Source organism: Protopterus annectens, chromosome 9.part0 (assembly GCF_019279795.1).
Source record: "Protopterus annectens isolate FY-2018-M chromosome 9.part0, PAN1.0, whole genome shotgun sequence".
NCBI classification, from domain to species: domain Eukaryota; kingdom Metazoa; phylum Chordata; order Ceratodontiformes; family Protopteridae; genus Protopterus; species Protopterus annectens.
The window spans coordinates 1,223,627,134-1,223,641,447 of record NC_056743.1 but is presented as its reverse complement, the minus strand read 5'-3'; the positions used below and the strand labels follow the sequence as shown (position 1 = coordinate 1,223,641,447).

The 14,314-nt window shown below is 42.2% G+C and overlaps 1 protein-coding gene across 1 annotated transcript in view; it reads right to left on the bottom strand.

Moving 5' to 3' along the window:
- Positions 1-14,314, bottom strand: part of RAD9A (RAD9 checkpoint clamp component A) — a 1,001,807-nt gene that overhangs the window by 681,550 nt on the left and 305,943 nt on the right. The window contains exon 3 of the mRNA XM_044082216.1: positions 1,169-1,336. Within this exon, the coding sequence (XP_043938151.1) occupies positions 1,169-1,336 (168 nt within the window). The remainder of the gene's footprint in view (positions 1-1,168; positions 1,337-14,314) is intronic.

The following is a 14,314-nucleotide window of genomic DNA, read 5'->3' as shown; positions in this document are numbered from 1 at the left end:
AACTCGGTTCCACCCTAGGCCTCTTATCAGGCGGGGCATAGAACCTCTAATCATAGTAATCAAATCTTCTGCCATTTTAAGCATATGTTTCTTAGGCACAGAGCCGAAATGCTAGGAGAAGCCCCCACAGAAGCTGAACTTGGCCTACCTCTAAAAGAAGCTTTGGCAACAGAAGGAGAGGCCCTAACTACCTTGGGAAGAGAGGGAAGAACAGTTACCTGAGAAGCCCCCTCAGCCTGGCCTACCTCCTGAGAGGGCACATCCTGTAACAATAAAGTTTCTGCCTGAGACTCCATGGAAACTCCTGGTAAAACCTCTGGCTCCAATGGGCCTTCTAAAGAACCGACGTCCGGGACTGCCGGTTCTTCAACCCTAGGCTTCACTGTTTTGTCTTTACGCTTCTTGGATGAAGCGGCGGAGCATCCGACGGCATATTATAATTGCAACGCTTCCCAAACACTAACCTGGCACAATCTAGCCTCCTCTTAATAGTGCGTTTGTTAAATCTAGCACAAGAACGGCAACCAACAACGTCGTGCTCAGGCCCTAAACAAGGTATACACAATGTATGATAATCCCTATGCGGTATCTGCTTCCCACAAGAAATACAGTTATTCACTTTTTCTGACATCCGGTTAAATACTGAGGCAAGAAAAACCAAAATGTTCCCCACAGCCAACTCTGTTTCGGTCTGAAACTCCGGTTTCGGAAAATCTCAGAACGCCAACCTGCACTCGCAAAATTGCTTCTGCATCGGACCATGCGGCAAAAAAGACTGAGGATATGACGTCGGTCATGCGCATTAGTACCCTGGCGTACTGGCGTCAGTCTAAAGCGCCCTGTCCGGCGCCAGCCTTATACTCTGGTATTCGGGCCGACTGGACGCGGACTATACCCAATAGTCAGGACTGCAGCAATGGAAGACGAAGAACATCTACATTTAACAAGTCTATGCAAATTCCATTACTATGAGGCTTCAAAGACGGTATTAAAAAATTCACAGGGCAAGATTAAGAGCAATGCAACAGAACTGCAGTGGAGATTATCTGTTTAATAAGAATGCAATATTTAGCCAGTAGGTGAGCCAACTGACACACATGGTTGGTAAATTGGTCATATGTTCTGAAAATCTCAATTTTCTACTTCTGAAATTTAATCTAAGTTTTACCTTCATCACTATCTTGCATCGAAACAACTGCTCATCCTCTTCTCCATTGCTCTGTCTATTAACAAATGGTCCAGTTATGTTGACAACTTCATAGTGCTGAAAAAACAGTGGTGCAAATACAAAGCTGGCATATGCCGAGCGAGATGAATTCACAGTCTTTAGGGCAAGCTGCACAAAAAACAAACAGAAAGGGAAATAACATTCAAAAAGAGAGCAGATGCACAAGTAAGGAATGGTTGGAAGATTATTCCATTAACTTGATATCTTTCCCAGTGGTAGGAGACAGTTACAGGCCAAAGGGGAGTCATAGCTCCAAACCTGTACAGCTATGTAGCAAAGCTCACACTAAGTTACATGTAGTTATTCAATGCTGGACACAGCAAATGCACTTGAAAAAAAAATAAATAAACTCGTAACTGAAATTGCTGTATTTGCTGAAACCATATGTAGCATTTCAATGGATATTGCCTCCTCCAAACTTTTGAGCATTTCAAATTTTTATCTTACTTCAAATACAGGATTTACATCGCAGCTGTTTGCTCAAACAATAAGCAAAGCACTAGGTCATAACTTCTACACTACATTCGCTTCTCTATTTCTTACCCTGTCAGTTGTTGCTTTATAAAGCACTTTGATACCATGTAGTACGCTTTGCTGATTTTCTGTACTCTAGTCTATTGCTACTACATTATGTAAGCAACTCAATCCTCAGGGAATTTAAATCTGCTTTTAAGTGTGCCCATCTATATCTGTAGGATGTAGTAAAGTTCCACAGCCACTGTTGCATGCATTTACTAAATACAGTGGTTTCCTTTTTTAGTCAAAAAGAGCTGGAGACACTAGTAAACAAATGGGGTTATGTGCAGCTGTGATCAGGACTTCCTACTGGGGAAGCGACAGCCTCAAAGACGCTATTTGTCTCTCCCTTCATTCAGAGTTAAACATTCAGTGCACACTCCTCTAACCCTCAACCTACATAAAAACAGACTGTGTTAGGAGATACTACTGCGGAGGTTCTTGCCTACATTTAGCTAGGATATCCCAGCTAAATGTTTATCTTTCTGTAACTTGTTGAATAACAAACCGGTTCACAGAAATAAAGAGAGCTGTTCCGCCTCATTCAAAAGACCTGCCACTAGCGCTATACTACAGAGTCCTTAAGCCACTATCATTTATTGCTCGAAGGTCAAAACTATTGTTTACAACTTACCAAGTTTTGTGGATGACTAAACTTGGTGCCCTCAACCTCCCCAGTGGAGACAAAATCCTCCAAGATGTCCTTTCCCAAATCAATAGCTGGTGTCAAAACCATGCACCAAAACTAAATGCCAAGAAATGTATAATGGCATCCTTCTGCAACAAAGTCTTGCTTGTAACTATCACACTGGCAAGACACCCGTGAAAGCTGATCAAGTAGTTATAGACCTGGGAACATATGCAGACAAACTATCCTTCAATCACCATGTATGCATTACTGTAAGAAAGTAGTCGTTTCATTACACAGCTTACTACAAAGGGTATGGCATCCAGGTCCAAGGATGTGACCATTCCACTGTATTCCACAATCAGCAGGCCAATCATGGGGTACAAACAAAAGTTACATACTCACAATAATGATGCATCTATTGTCCATTTTCATTCTTCGGCAACTGATGGGTCTGAGATCTGACCTCAGATTCGGCTCAAGCACTTTCTCTAGATTCGCAGATCCAATTCTTGAGCTCCTCCCTTTACCCATAATGTCCCAGTATGCTACAATACCTTAGATTGCGTTCCATTGAAGGCGAAGGCCGAGGTACCAGAATCTAGTAAAGTGAAGAAGTAAAGATTTATCCAGTTGGCTGCATTCTTCGTTTTGGTGTTTTTTTTTTTTTTTTTTTTTTTTACAAGAAATATCCTTTAGGTATTCTCCAGGAAAAAAGGCAAGGGGGTTAGGAGGGCAGGAAGTTGAGGAAGAATGAAAGCAGACAACACAGATGCACTGTTATAGTGATTACATAATTTCTGTATCCGATGTCATTTTCATTTGTTCCTCAACTGATGGGACAAAGTCCCTAGATAGAAGAACTTTGGGTGGTCTTCATGGAAGGATATTTCAGAGTGCAGCAAAGTCAAAAGCAGGCCTTTTCCCAGAAATCAAATTCAATTTGTAATGAGCAATATAAGTATGTGCATTAGACAAAGTGGTAGCTGTACAAGTGTCATCTATCAAAGCTCTTGACCAAAAAGCGGACGTGTCCAAAGACCTTGTGGAATGTGCTCTAGGGGGCTTAGCCAAAGACAAACCTCTCTGTTTACAGACAAAGGATATGCAGTCAACTATATGGCAAAAGTCACTTTAAAAACTGCCATGTCCAATCTGTTATGTGAAAAGGATATAAACAATTGGTCAGATATCCCAAAATCTTTGGTCCAAAGATAAAATCGAAGTTTCCTGTGCACATCCAAAAGATGCAGTAAATATTCACCTTTAACAGAAAATTCTGGGAAGAAAACCAAAGGCTAATGACCTGATTAACGTTCAACTTAGAAGCCACCTTAGGTATATATATATAAAAAAAAAAAAAAAAAACAAACGGATTGGTACTAATGGAAACCCTAGCCTTATGAATAATCAAATATGGAGACTTGGCAGAAAGAGACTGGAGTTCGGATATTCATCTAGCACAAAAATTTGAGGTCAGATTTCACTGAAGGTTCAAAATGGACCTTTGAGTCAGACTTTGAAGTAAGATAGTTAAATCCCATAGAGGGAGCAGGGTCTTTAACTGAGGTCATAAGTAAAAAAAAAAAAAAAAAAAAAAGTTGCCTTTCAAAAAAAGCTCTGCACAACTTAAAAGCCAAACAGTGATTTTCACTTAAATGAAAATTAGAAACGGCAGTCAATTGAACTTTGACAGCTGAGAAACTAGCCCCCTTACTGAAGAGGGTTGATAAAAATCTAGGACAGCAGAGAATGAGGTAGAAAAAGGGTCCAAATCCCTCAGGAGGGGCCAAATAGAAAATCTCTACCACTTACTTTTGCAGACTTTCCTAGAAGAAGCCTTTTGAGATGACGAGAATATGCTGGACCAGGGAGGAAAGCCTGGGTTTTCTAGCCATCACTGAAACTGAAGAAACCATATGGTTAACCTGAGGCCTGTCATGTCTGGATAGGTCACCCACATCGGATGAGACAGAACATCTGGACTGCAGTCTAGTAAAAAGGCAGATACAGAAGATGAGGCCAGAGAAAGGGAAAACAAATTTGATGAAGCCAGAAAGGTGCAACACTAGGACAGCTCTCATCTTCAGGATATTGATATGCGAGTTGGCATGTTGTGGGAATCGTGACCTTGGACTGTCCCTTCCCAAGAAATGCTCGCCACCCCAGTTGGGAGACATCTGACATTTCTGTGGCTACCAGTAGACTGAGAACAAATGGACGGCCATGAGAAACTTCATCTGAAAGGATCCACCAGAGAAGGCTTTCCTTGCAAATTTGAGTAATCCTGATCCCAGTGGATCCATTCAGATGAAGTTGTACACAAGGGTTGCTGAAGAATAGACCACTGCACAGACAGAGTCCACTGTAGAATCCGCACAGAAATCTGGCAAGTGGAACTAGAGTTATTGCTGCTGCCATGGACCCTAAGGCTTGCAAGACTACTTGTGCTGGAGGAGAGGAGTAATAGATTACTTCCCTTACCTGGAACCTGAGAGTCTGTACTCTTGTTGGAGGAAGAGACACAATCTGATTGACTGTCTAGATGAGCACGTATGAACTCCAGATTCTGTGCAGGTGTGAATTGTGACTGGTAGTTGACTGATGCCCAGATGGAGACATTACTACAGTAAATAGTCACTTGCTTGTACAAGTAGATGCCTGGTCGGAGAAATCAGGAACCAGTCATCCAGATACAGAAAACACCTGGAATCCTACCACACCAAAATGCATTTGGTGAACACCCTGGGAGCTGTAGTGAGCTTTAAACTGGTAATGACCATCTTCCAGCTGGAAGCACAGATATCTTCTGGAATGCTTGTTAATTTTGATGGGATGGATCTTCAGAATACGTACTATCGAGCATATCCAATTACTTCTCGGAAGGAGCAAAGTGGACTGAACCATGACCATCCAGACTTTTCAGTATTTCACGTACTGGTTTAGTTTGTTGAGATCCAAAATGAGACTCAAGTTCTGTGTCTTTTTTGGCACTAAAAACAATCTTGAATAAATTCTGGATCTTATCTGGTCTGGGGGGGCTTTTTGGGTGACTCTTTCTAGTAGCTTTTTTATTTCCAGAGCTGCTGCCTCCTTCTGATTCGATGGAACACCGGGGATTTTCCTCATTTTTATAGGGAAATTTGGGAAAATGGTAGGAAATAACATCTGGATACAATCTTCTGCATCCAAGAATCGCTTGTGATGGATGCTCAGGCTTCTGGGTGCAGAGAAAAGTACTCCCGACTGCAGCCAGATAACAGTTGGGCAACCTTTCAGAAACTCTCTGGATGGGGTTTATTTGGGAAAGCATCCCTGAAACCCTGGTTATGTGGGCCACCTCTGCCACAAGGGTGGCATCTTCCATTAAAGTTCCCTCTGCTTCTGGGGGAACCATCTCCTCATGAGTCTGGGAAAGGACCTTGGGACGTGTAAAACCACATCTTTCTACCTCCTCACTTATTTTGGGGAAAAGGGACTCTGAGGAGTAGAAAAATGGATACCATGGCAGAAAAGTTCTGTCTTGCTCCCTTCTGGTAAGCGCTTTCTTCACCTTTCGGCCGAACAAAAACGATTCGTCAAAAGGAGCATTGATGAACAAAGATCTGAAGGGATCCTAGAAATCGCACAGGCGCATCCAGGCATGTTTCCTGATGGCTCTGCCCAAACCAATCAACCGTGTGGTACCCTTTGCAGTGTGGGAGATCAGCCTCAGACAGGCAAGAAATGCACTGAAGTGTGGCCTGTTGTGAAGAAATTTTGTTCTGGTCCTCCACCCGGAAAGAGATTTGGAGAGCTCTCGTCAAATCTCTTTGAAACCTTGTAAAGTGTGCCAAGTAATTCAGCGACCACAGGGCAAAGGTCGCCGAGGCGTAAAATCACTTTCCAAATCTGTCCAAAGCCCTAGACTCCCTGTTAGGATGGACAGGAGACCCTCTGCAAACTCTTTCTTAGTCGCTGCTACCACAACCATGACATCTACTGGGACCCCCCCCACCTTGCTCCACTGTACTCTGTCCTTTGGAGGGGATAAAATTCTATCAGGATGCTTGTGCATAGCCTCCACAGTATCCTGCTCCTTCCATGCATGGAGTGAGACAAGATGCATCAGCTCATGGGGGGGGGTCACTGAAGACATAACTGGCCCAGACACAAGGTTGGAAGACCACATACGTTTCTGCTTTAAAAAGTTCCAGAATTTCTCTAAAGGAGACATCCTCAGGTGGAAATCTGGGGGACCCTTCCCCTTCAATGTCAGTGTCCTCAATGACAGATTCCTGAGAGGAATCTAAGTGTCTCTGTTTGCCCATTCTCTTTCTAAGGACCTCATCAATAAGATGGTCTGGTGAAGTATCATAAGTGGCAGGGGAGTCCTGAGGGACTGGCTAGGAGCTTGACTGGGTTGGCTGGCCCAGTGGGATTGAAATCAGAGGCTCAGAACTCAAACCAGACAGTGGAATGAATATAGGATCTGAAGGGGGCAAGGATCTTTTCTCTCTTTGCAGAGTGAAGGCCCTTTCTACCATCTCAAAGGCAGAAGGTCTAGGAGAAACAGAAGCTATCAGCACCGGAGCCAAAGCTCCCTGTGCCAATGAGCCCTGAATTCCCCTAGCCCCCCCCCCCCAGGAGGAAGTCAGACAACAGCTGTCCAGCAATGAAGAACCTAGAAGTAAGGACAAAGCCAACAACTAGAGTCCATCCCATTCCCAGGAGCCTGTGCTTCGGCTCAGAGAGTCTTCCTGCTCCAAAAGGATGACAGCCAGATGACTCAGTAATACAGCTGGAGTTGAACAGCCTGTCTTTGAATCTGACAAAAACACCCTCAAGGATCTTGAATCCAAGGGCTCCAAATCCACAGGATGCATTGAACAGGAGCTGTCAGTGGAGGGCAGGCTCACAGGTACAATGGGAAACTAAGCCAGAATTACCCCCACCTGGATCTGAGCTCTAAGGAACTTACTCATCATCCTATAAACCTCTGTCAGACAAGCTCCTGCAGGACCTAACGAAGGATCTGGTAGATGGTGGCCTAGAGTGTTTCTTCGGCATCTCCTGGAGAAAAGGTGAAGGATAACCAGAACCACAATGGAATAAACCAAAGAAAGCACAAGGCACTGCTCCGGTACAATAAAAGCTGTATTTAAATGCTCCTGGACTTTAGACAGTAAAAAAAATCAAAGTCCCAGGGTAGTCTGCAAAATGTATTTAATAAAGATGTATGCCACAAATGGCTATAAAACCACGAAAATAAATGTAATACATAACAACTGTTCACTGATTTAGTGCTTTCATCTCCAGTCGGAGACCAGATACGAGGCGACTTAGGCTTTGAGAAGGTAGGATCCAAGGGAGCTGGATCAGACTTTTGAAATTTTTGAAAGAGGCTCATTGGTAAGAGCCAATGTTAGTGAAATGTCAATAGACCTATTTCTGGAGTCCTTATCCTTCGGAGCCAATTCAGGCTTCCCCTTTTTTGGACTTTTTATGGGGGGGGGGTTGAGCCCCAGTAGTTACAGAATAGGCTGCACCCAAGCAGTAAACACACTCCCTGTGGGCATCAGGGGGATTCTGTGTCCACAGGAAGTGAATGTTTTTGTAAAACCAGTCTGCTTATCTGCCATGACTCTTAAAATATAAAGGAAAGGAGAAGAACTTTTTTTTTTTTTTTTTTTTTTTTTTGGACAGCAGGAAAAAGTACCAATGGTACAAAGGAATACCCTCTAAAGGGTAGGAAAAGGGAGATAGAATAGAAAGAAGACTACCAACAATGGTATTTAGTAGGGTATCCAAGCAACTAATGCACAAGAAAAAGGACTACCTGACAAACCCAAGAAAAAGAGGATAATGGAAGACAGGAGAAAAGATGGGTAAAAAAAATTCCAGTAAAAGAAAACTTACAAACCTTCAAGACTGAAAAACAACACCCAGTTGCTCAAGAAAAGGCAACCCATTTTGGAGCGATTTGGTGGCAAATGAAATCTGAGGTATGGTAGGTTAGTAGGGCATTGTGGGTACAGAAGGAGTTTTAAGAGATGGACCTGTGAATCTAGAGAAAACAGCTGAGCCAGATCCCGGGTTGGATCAGAGACCCATCAGTTGAAGAACAAATGAAAAGGACAACAGCAGACTGACCCTTCAATAATACCTAGTCAAACACTTGTCACAACTTGAATGCCCACAATGCTTTCTTACCAAGCAAATCAAGGATCTCAATCATAGGTTGGTACTAGGCTATTGGCCCTAGGGCCTATACAAGCCTAGCCATAACAATTCCCTGGATATTTCTTCCCACAATATTTACTTCCCTGGACCCCTGTCTAGCAGGCTGACAGACGTGATCCCGGAGGTTAATTTCCTATCTCCCATCCAATTATCAAGATTCCTTTTGAAGAGGGCCAAGGAAGTGCTCTGCTTGACATGTATGGACAGTCTATTCCAGAGTATGGGGAGTCTCTGGGTCAGGAACCTATCCCTCCAGCATGTTTTGTTCATTGTGATAAGGTTTAGATCCCTGGAGCATGTGGCTCTGAAGGATTGGGATTTCTTTAAGTGGAGCATGTCCAACAGCTCAGGGTTTGACATGGCCTTGTATGTTAAGCGGAGATCACCTCTGAGTAGACAGAGTATATCTGGAGTTTTTTTTTTTTTTTTTAGACTGTCAGCATAGGGTATCTGCTTTAGGCCTGTGATTCTTTTAGTGAGGTATTTCTGTGGCCTTTCCAGCTGTTCCAGATGTCTTGTGAGGTACATACCAAATGAGGTGTTGTACTATAATGGGTCATAAAAACTATGTGGACCATCTCAAAGCCTTTTCCCGGTATCATACATGCTGCTAAGGCCATCTCTGCCTCACATACAGAGCCTCCACAGACCCTATCCTACCAGACCAACTGCACATTCGCTTTTGCAACATATATAGAAAATGTTGAAGGAATAGATATGTACCACAGGGAATATCACTTTTTGGAATCATCCTCTCCACATAAAGCAAAGTACTTCCCTTACACTATTCAAACATAATCTAGACAAATTGATGTGTAACCGCAAATTCACCTCTGGTTTAGCAACAATTTTCCCTTATGGATAGGGCAACATGTAAATGCTCTGCTCTTCTTTGGATTATTCATACTTAAAATAAAATAGCTACACATTTCATGAGAATGTATGACTAGGCTTCTAAAGATCCTTACTGACTGTTACCCTAGTAAGTACCTATGACCTTATGATTCTTACTTCACCCCACCCTCTCAAAAGGGAAGCTGAAAATGGAAAGCTCAGTCATTCTTATGCTGGCCTTCAAGCAGTTCAAACCTTTTCTCATGATGAGGTCAACATGGATATGGTCAAAATAAAAAAAGTGTCAGGTTCCTTTAAACACCATTTTAAGTTGTGAAATGAATGAAAGGTACTACCTGTATTCATATTCTTTTTCTTTAGTCCAAGCAATGTAAGCATATTAGTTCATCCAAGAGCTTACTCATATCACTGGGAATGAGTTACATGCATACTAAAAATGCAAATGAACCTACAGAAGTAGTAAATGCACAAAAAATTTGAAAATTCTAGCACATGCCAATACCACAGCTTTGATAACAAAATAAACTTGGAAGTGTGCTTTCCTGGAAGAACAAGTCCCAGACTACAGGGCTTTTTCATTTGCTACTGAGCAGTCAGAGACAAGACAGGGCACACCAAACATACAACATCAACAAGATTAGAGTGCGGTTAACAAAAGGACTAACAAGAAAATAAACTTTTCAGAGAAGTAAGACTCCCATTTTTAAAGCCAATTCTAGAGTAGAATTATTACTGACAACAATGTTTGTCATTTTATACTTAATGAATACCATCACTGATACACGGTGTGGCTGCCAGCTGCAAAGTACCACCAATGCTCCATGAGAAAGAGGAAAAAGAAAGTCAGGGGCAAGTTATCTACTAATACAAAAAAAAACACTTGTGGTTGTTCCATTCACTAGCATAGCAAGATAAACATTAGAAATCTTGAAATAGGACTTGAATAAAGATATGGACATGAAGAATTTACTAAATGCCTTTTACTCAGTACTTGAGAGAGAAAACGGACTGCATCTTCGTGTAGTATGTGGAATATGTTGGTACAGCTAAATTAATTTTGCAGAAAGGCATGCATGCATACAAAAGTGTGATATGGTTCGCACTAAAATACTGCTAGCCTTTAGGCTGGTAAGTATTGCTTGTTTGGAAGTTAATTGGCTTCAGCTGTCTGCACAGACATGATACTGATATTACTGAAATTATTGAACAACTTTGCGGCAATAAAATGTTTGCTGCACCAAAGATAGATGGAAGTTGTATGTTATCAGATGCAGCGTATTACATAGAAAGTAATCAAAGCAGGACCACAATGCATCACCAGAACAACTTTACGAGGGTGCCAGTGCCTGGTTTATAAGTTCATAGCTTGATACTAAGCTACTGACCACTAAGGCCCTTACAAGCCTAGCCACACACCCCAAATCCATTTGGATCCAGAGTATCATGGGCATCTATATGAGGGCATATTAGTAGGGAAGTAACGAAGGGGTGTGTATGGGGGGGGGGTTAGTTATCTTACTGACGGCCTCTGTTCATATGGGATATGGTGGCCAGGGGGTAAACTTACCATTTCCCATCCAGCTGTCAAGGTTTCATTTGAGTAGGCTCAGGGATAAACTCTGTTTTACATGGATGAGGAGTCTATTCCATAGCATGAGGATCCTTTGGGACACATTTGCCACTCCATCACATTCTGTTTATGTCACAAGTGAAGTTCAGATCCTTGGATTTAGTGTTTCTGGTGCTGTCCGTTTTGTGCATGTGCAACAGCTCCCACAAGGCTGGATCTAAGGAAGCCTTGTATACCATCCACCCTCTCAGCAGCTGATAAGAGACTGAATATAGAGACAAGAGCCTTTAGGCAGTCAGTGTAGGAAAGGGTATTCATGCCCTGAACTCTCCTGTTGAGAAACTTTTTTGGCCATTCCAATTGTTGCACGCGTCTGGTTACATACATGCCAAAGGGGGAACAGTACTCAATTATGGGTCTGATAAGGGCCAATAACACAGTTGTACTATAACTTCTGTGGACATACATGTCATACCCTTTGGGCACCATACGATTTTCTTAATAATTTAGCTACATTCTTTTTAAACACAAAACATCTTTGTTGAATTATCACATTTGACATAGCACTCTACATGTATATAAATGAAAACAAACCATGCTGGCATATTTTCAGTTGGAAACATTATAAATCACATAGAATATTCTATACGGTCATTGTCAAACATTACATAGCTCATTCAATTCTTGCCTTTCCTTAAACGTCATTCCTCCTCCAAAACATTATTCTGCATGTTCTCACAATTACTATTTTTTCTATGTAATTTTCTCCTATCCTTTTCTGAAGATGCCACTTCGTTATTTTCTCTTCTCGGTTACTATATTCACTACTTCTACTACGGTTGGTTTAGACTTTGATTTCAAATTTCTAGTTAATTGCTTTTCTTGTTTTATCAGGTACACAATATCATCATCTGCAAATAAAAGATACAGTTGTGTAAAATGTTACCATACCAGTAGATGTCCTTCTCTTCACTGCTGCAGTATTCTTTACAATAGAGATCTCCTGCCAAGGGCAGCCCAATGCCCATCCAATATACCAAAGCCTTTTGGTTGTAAAGGGTACATTGTATGTCATACGTATGCTCCCTGCATACGGCATAGGCCATAAAGGTGAAGTACAGACGTACCATCTTCAGAAATAAAAACCTCAATAGGAACAACAGACCAAGGATAAAAGTAGGTAAATACATCCAGAAAGAAAAATGACCAGTAGGATGAGGGGGGGGGAATACTGCAACAGTGAAGAGAAGGACATCTACTGTTACAATAAGATTTTACACAACTTTACTATGTCATTCCATATCACTGTTGCAGTATTCTTTACAAAACGGAGAATACAAAAGTTTAGGAAGAAGATTGGGAGGAGGAAGAGCCAGCAGAGCTCTCTAGGAAGCCATGGATAATGGCCCATGCAAAGCCAGCTCTGGCCCTAGAAATCACATCCAGTTTATAGTGCTTAGTAAAAGTATGCACAGAAGTCCAGGTTTCTTGCTTCAAGAATATAATTAGTATCCAAACCCTTGAAAAAAAGCACCAGAAGAAGCCACAGCCTTAGTGGAAAGAGCCGTAACAGAAGAAAGGCTCTTCCCATGAAAAGAATACCAAACAGAAATGGGTTTAGATATCCAAGAAGAAACAGTTTGTTTGGAAACAGCCAAACCTAAAGACCTAGGATGAAAAGAAACAAAAAGGTGTTCAGATTTATGAAAAGCTTCAGTCTTATCCAAACATCTGAGTTGTCTATGCAAATCCAAGGTGTGCAAAACCTTCTCACTAGCAGACTATGAAGAAGGGAAAAAAGTGGGCAAATGAATAGACTGATTAAGAGACAACTCATTAAACACCTTGGGCATAAAAGGAGGATTAGTATGAAGGGACACCCTGTCCTTATGGAAAACTTAAAAATGAAGAACACCCATAAGGGCTTGTAGCTCAGACACCTGTCTGGCAGAAGTAAGGGCCAAAAGAATAACAGTTTTCCAAGCACAATATTGTAAAGAAGCTGAAACAGCAGGCTCAAAAGGAGTCTGAGTCAATTTTTCTAAAACAAAATTAAGTTCCCAGGAAAGAGGGACAGGCTTTTGTGAGGCCTAATGTGAAGGACAACTTTAACTGTTTGCCCTTAAATCTAGAGGCTAAAGGGGAAGTCAAAGGCAGCCAAGCAGATACAGCTGATAGGTGGGCCTTAACAGAAGAATATTCCAACCTAACATTCAGCAAGTCACAAATAAGATAGAACCAAAGGAAAGTACAGTTTTGTACCTACCATAAATGTAGATGTCCGAACTGGATAGCATCTGCAGTCATAACAACTGGGTTGTCCTGTCGTCAGGCAGCCCTTCGGTCGGCCGGATTCCAAAGTCCGGGTCCGGCTTCGGCTGATGTCGCACTTCACCCGACGTCATCTCTGCTGGTCTTCGGGTATAAAGGCATCAGCCGACGCCATTTTCTTCAGTGTTTCTTGCCCCAGATGCCAGTTGCCCTCTTGGAAGGCTAAATTTTGGGTAAAAATGCCAATGTTCCCCAAAGGATAGAAGGCAAACACAAAAAATAAGCATGTATGTACATATACAAACAAATACACCATAAAAGACCCCCCCCCACCAGCTAGCTATTTGGAGGGTAAATACCCTAGGAGTACCACAGAGGGGAAGGAGGGAGGGTAATCCTGACTGCAGATGCTATCCAGTTCGGACATCTACATTTATGGTAGGTACAAAACTGTACTATGTCCTTCATGGATGCATCTGCAGTCATAACAACTGGGTAGAATACCATAGCCAACTAGGGGAGGAGGAAGAATAGATTATGGTGTGGTTAGGATCCCTTGCAGTACAGCAGTGGCAAACCCTGCTCGGGATCTGGAATACAGAGGTAAATTATAATGCTTGGCAAATGTATGCACAGAGGTCCAAGTAGCCGCCTCAATAATGTCCTTGGTTGCCACTCCTCGTAAGAAGGCTGTGGTAGTGGCTGTTGCTCTTGTAGAATGAGGTTGTATGTTCTGTGGAATTGGTTTTCCATGGAAGGAGTAACAGAATCGTATGCAATTTCCTATCCATTTGGAGATTGTCTGTTTGGAAATTGCTTTTCCTTCCCTTCCTGTTGCATAGGCTACAAAAAGCTGGTCAGTTTTTCTGTTACTTTTTGTTCTGTCCAGGTAGTAGCGTAGCTGTCTGTGTACATCCAAGGTATGCAGCATTCTTTCCCCTCTGTTTTGTGGGTTGGGGAAGAAGGTAGGTAGGTGGATTGCCTGGTTTAAGGACACTCTGGATACCACCTTAGGCATAAATGT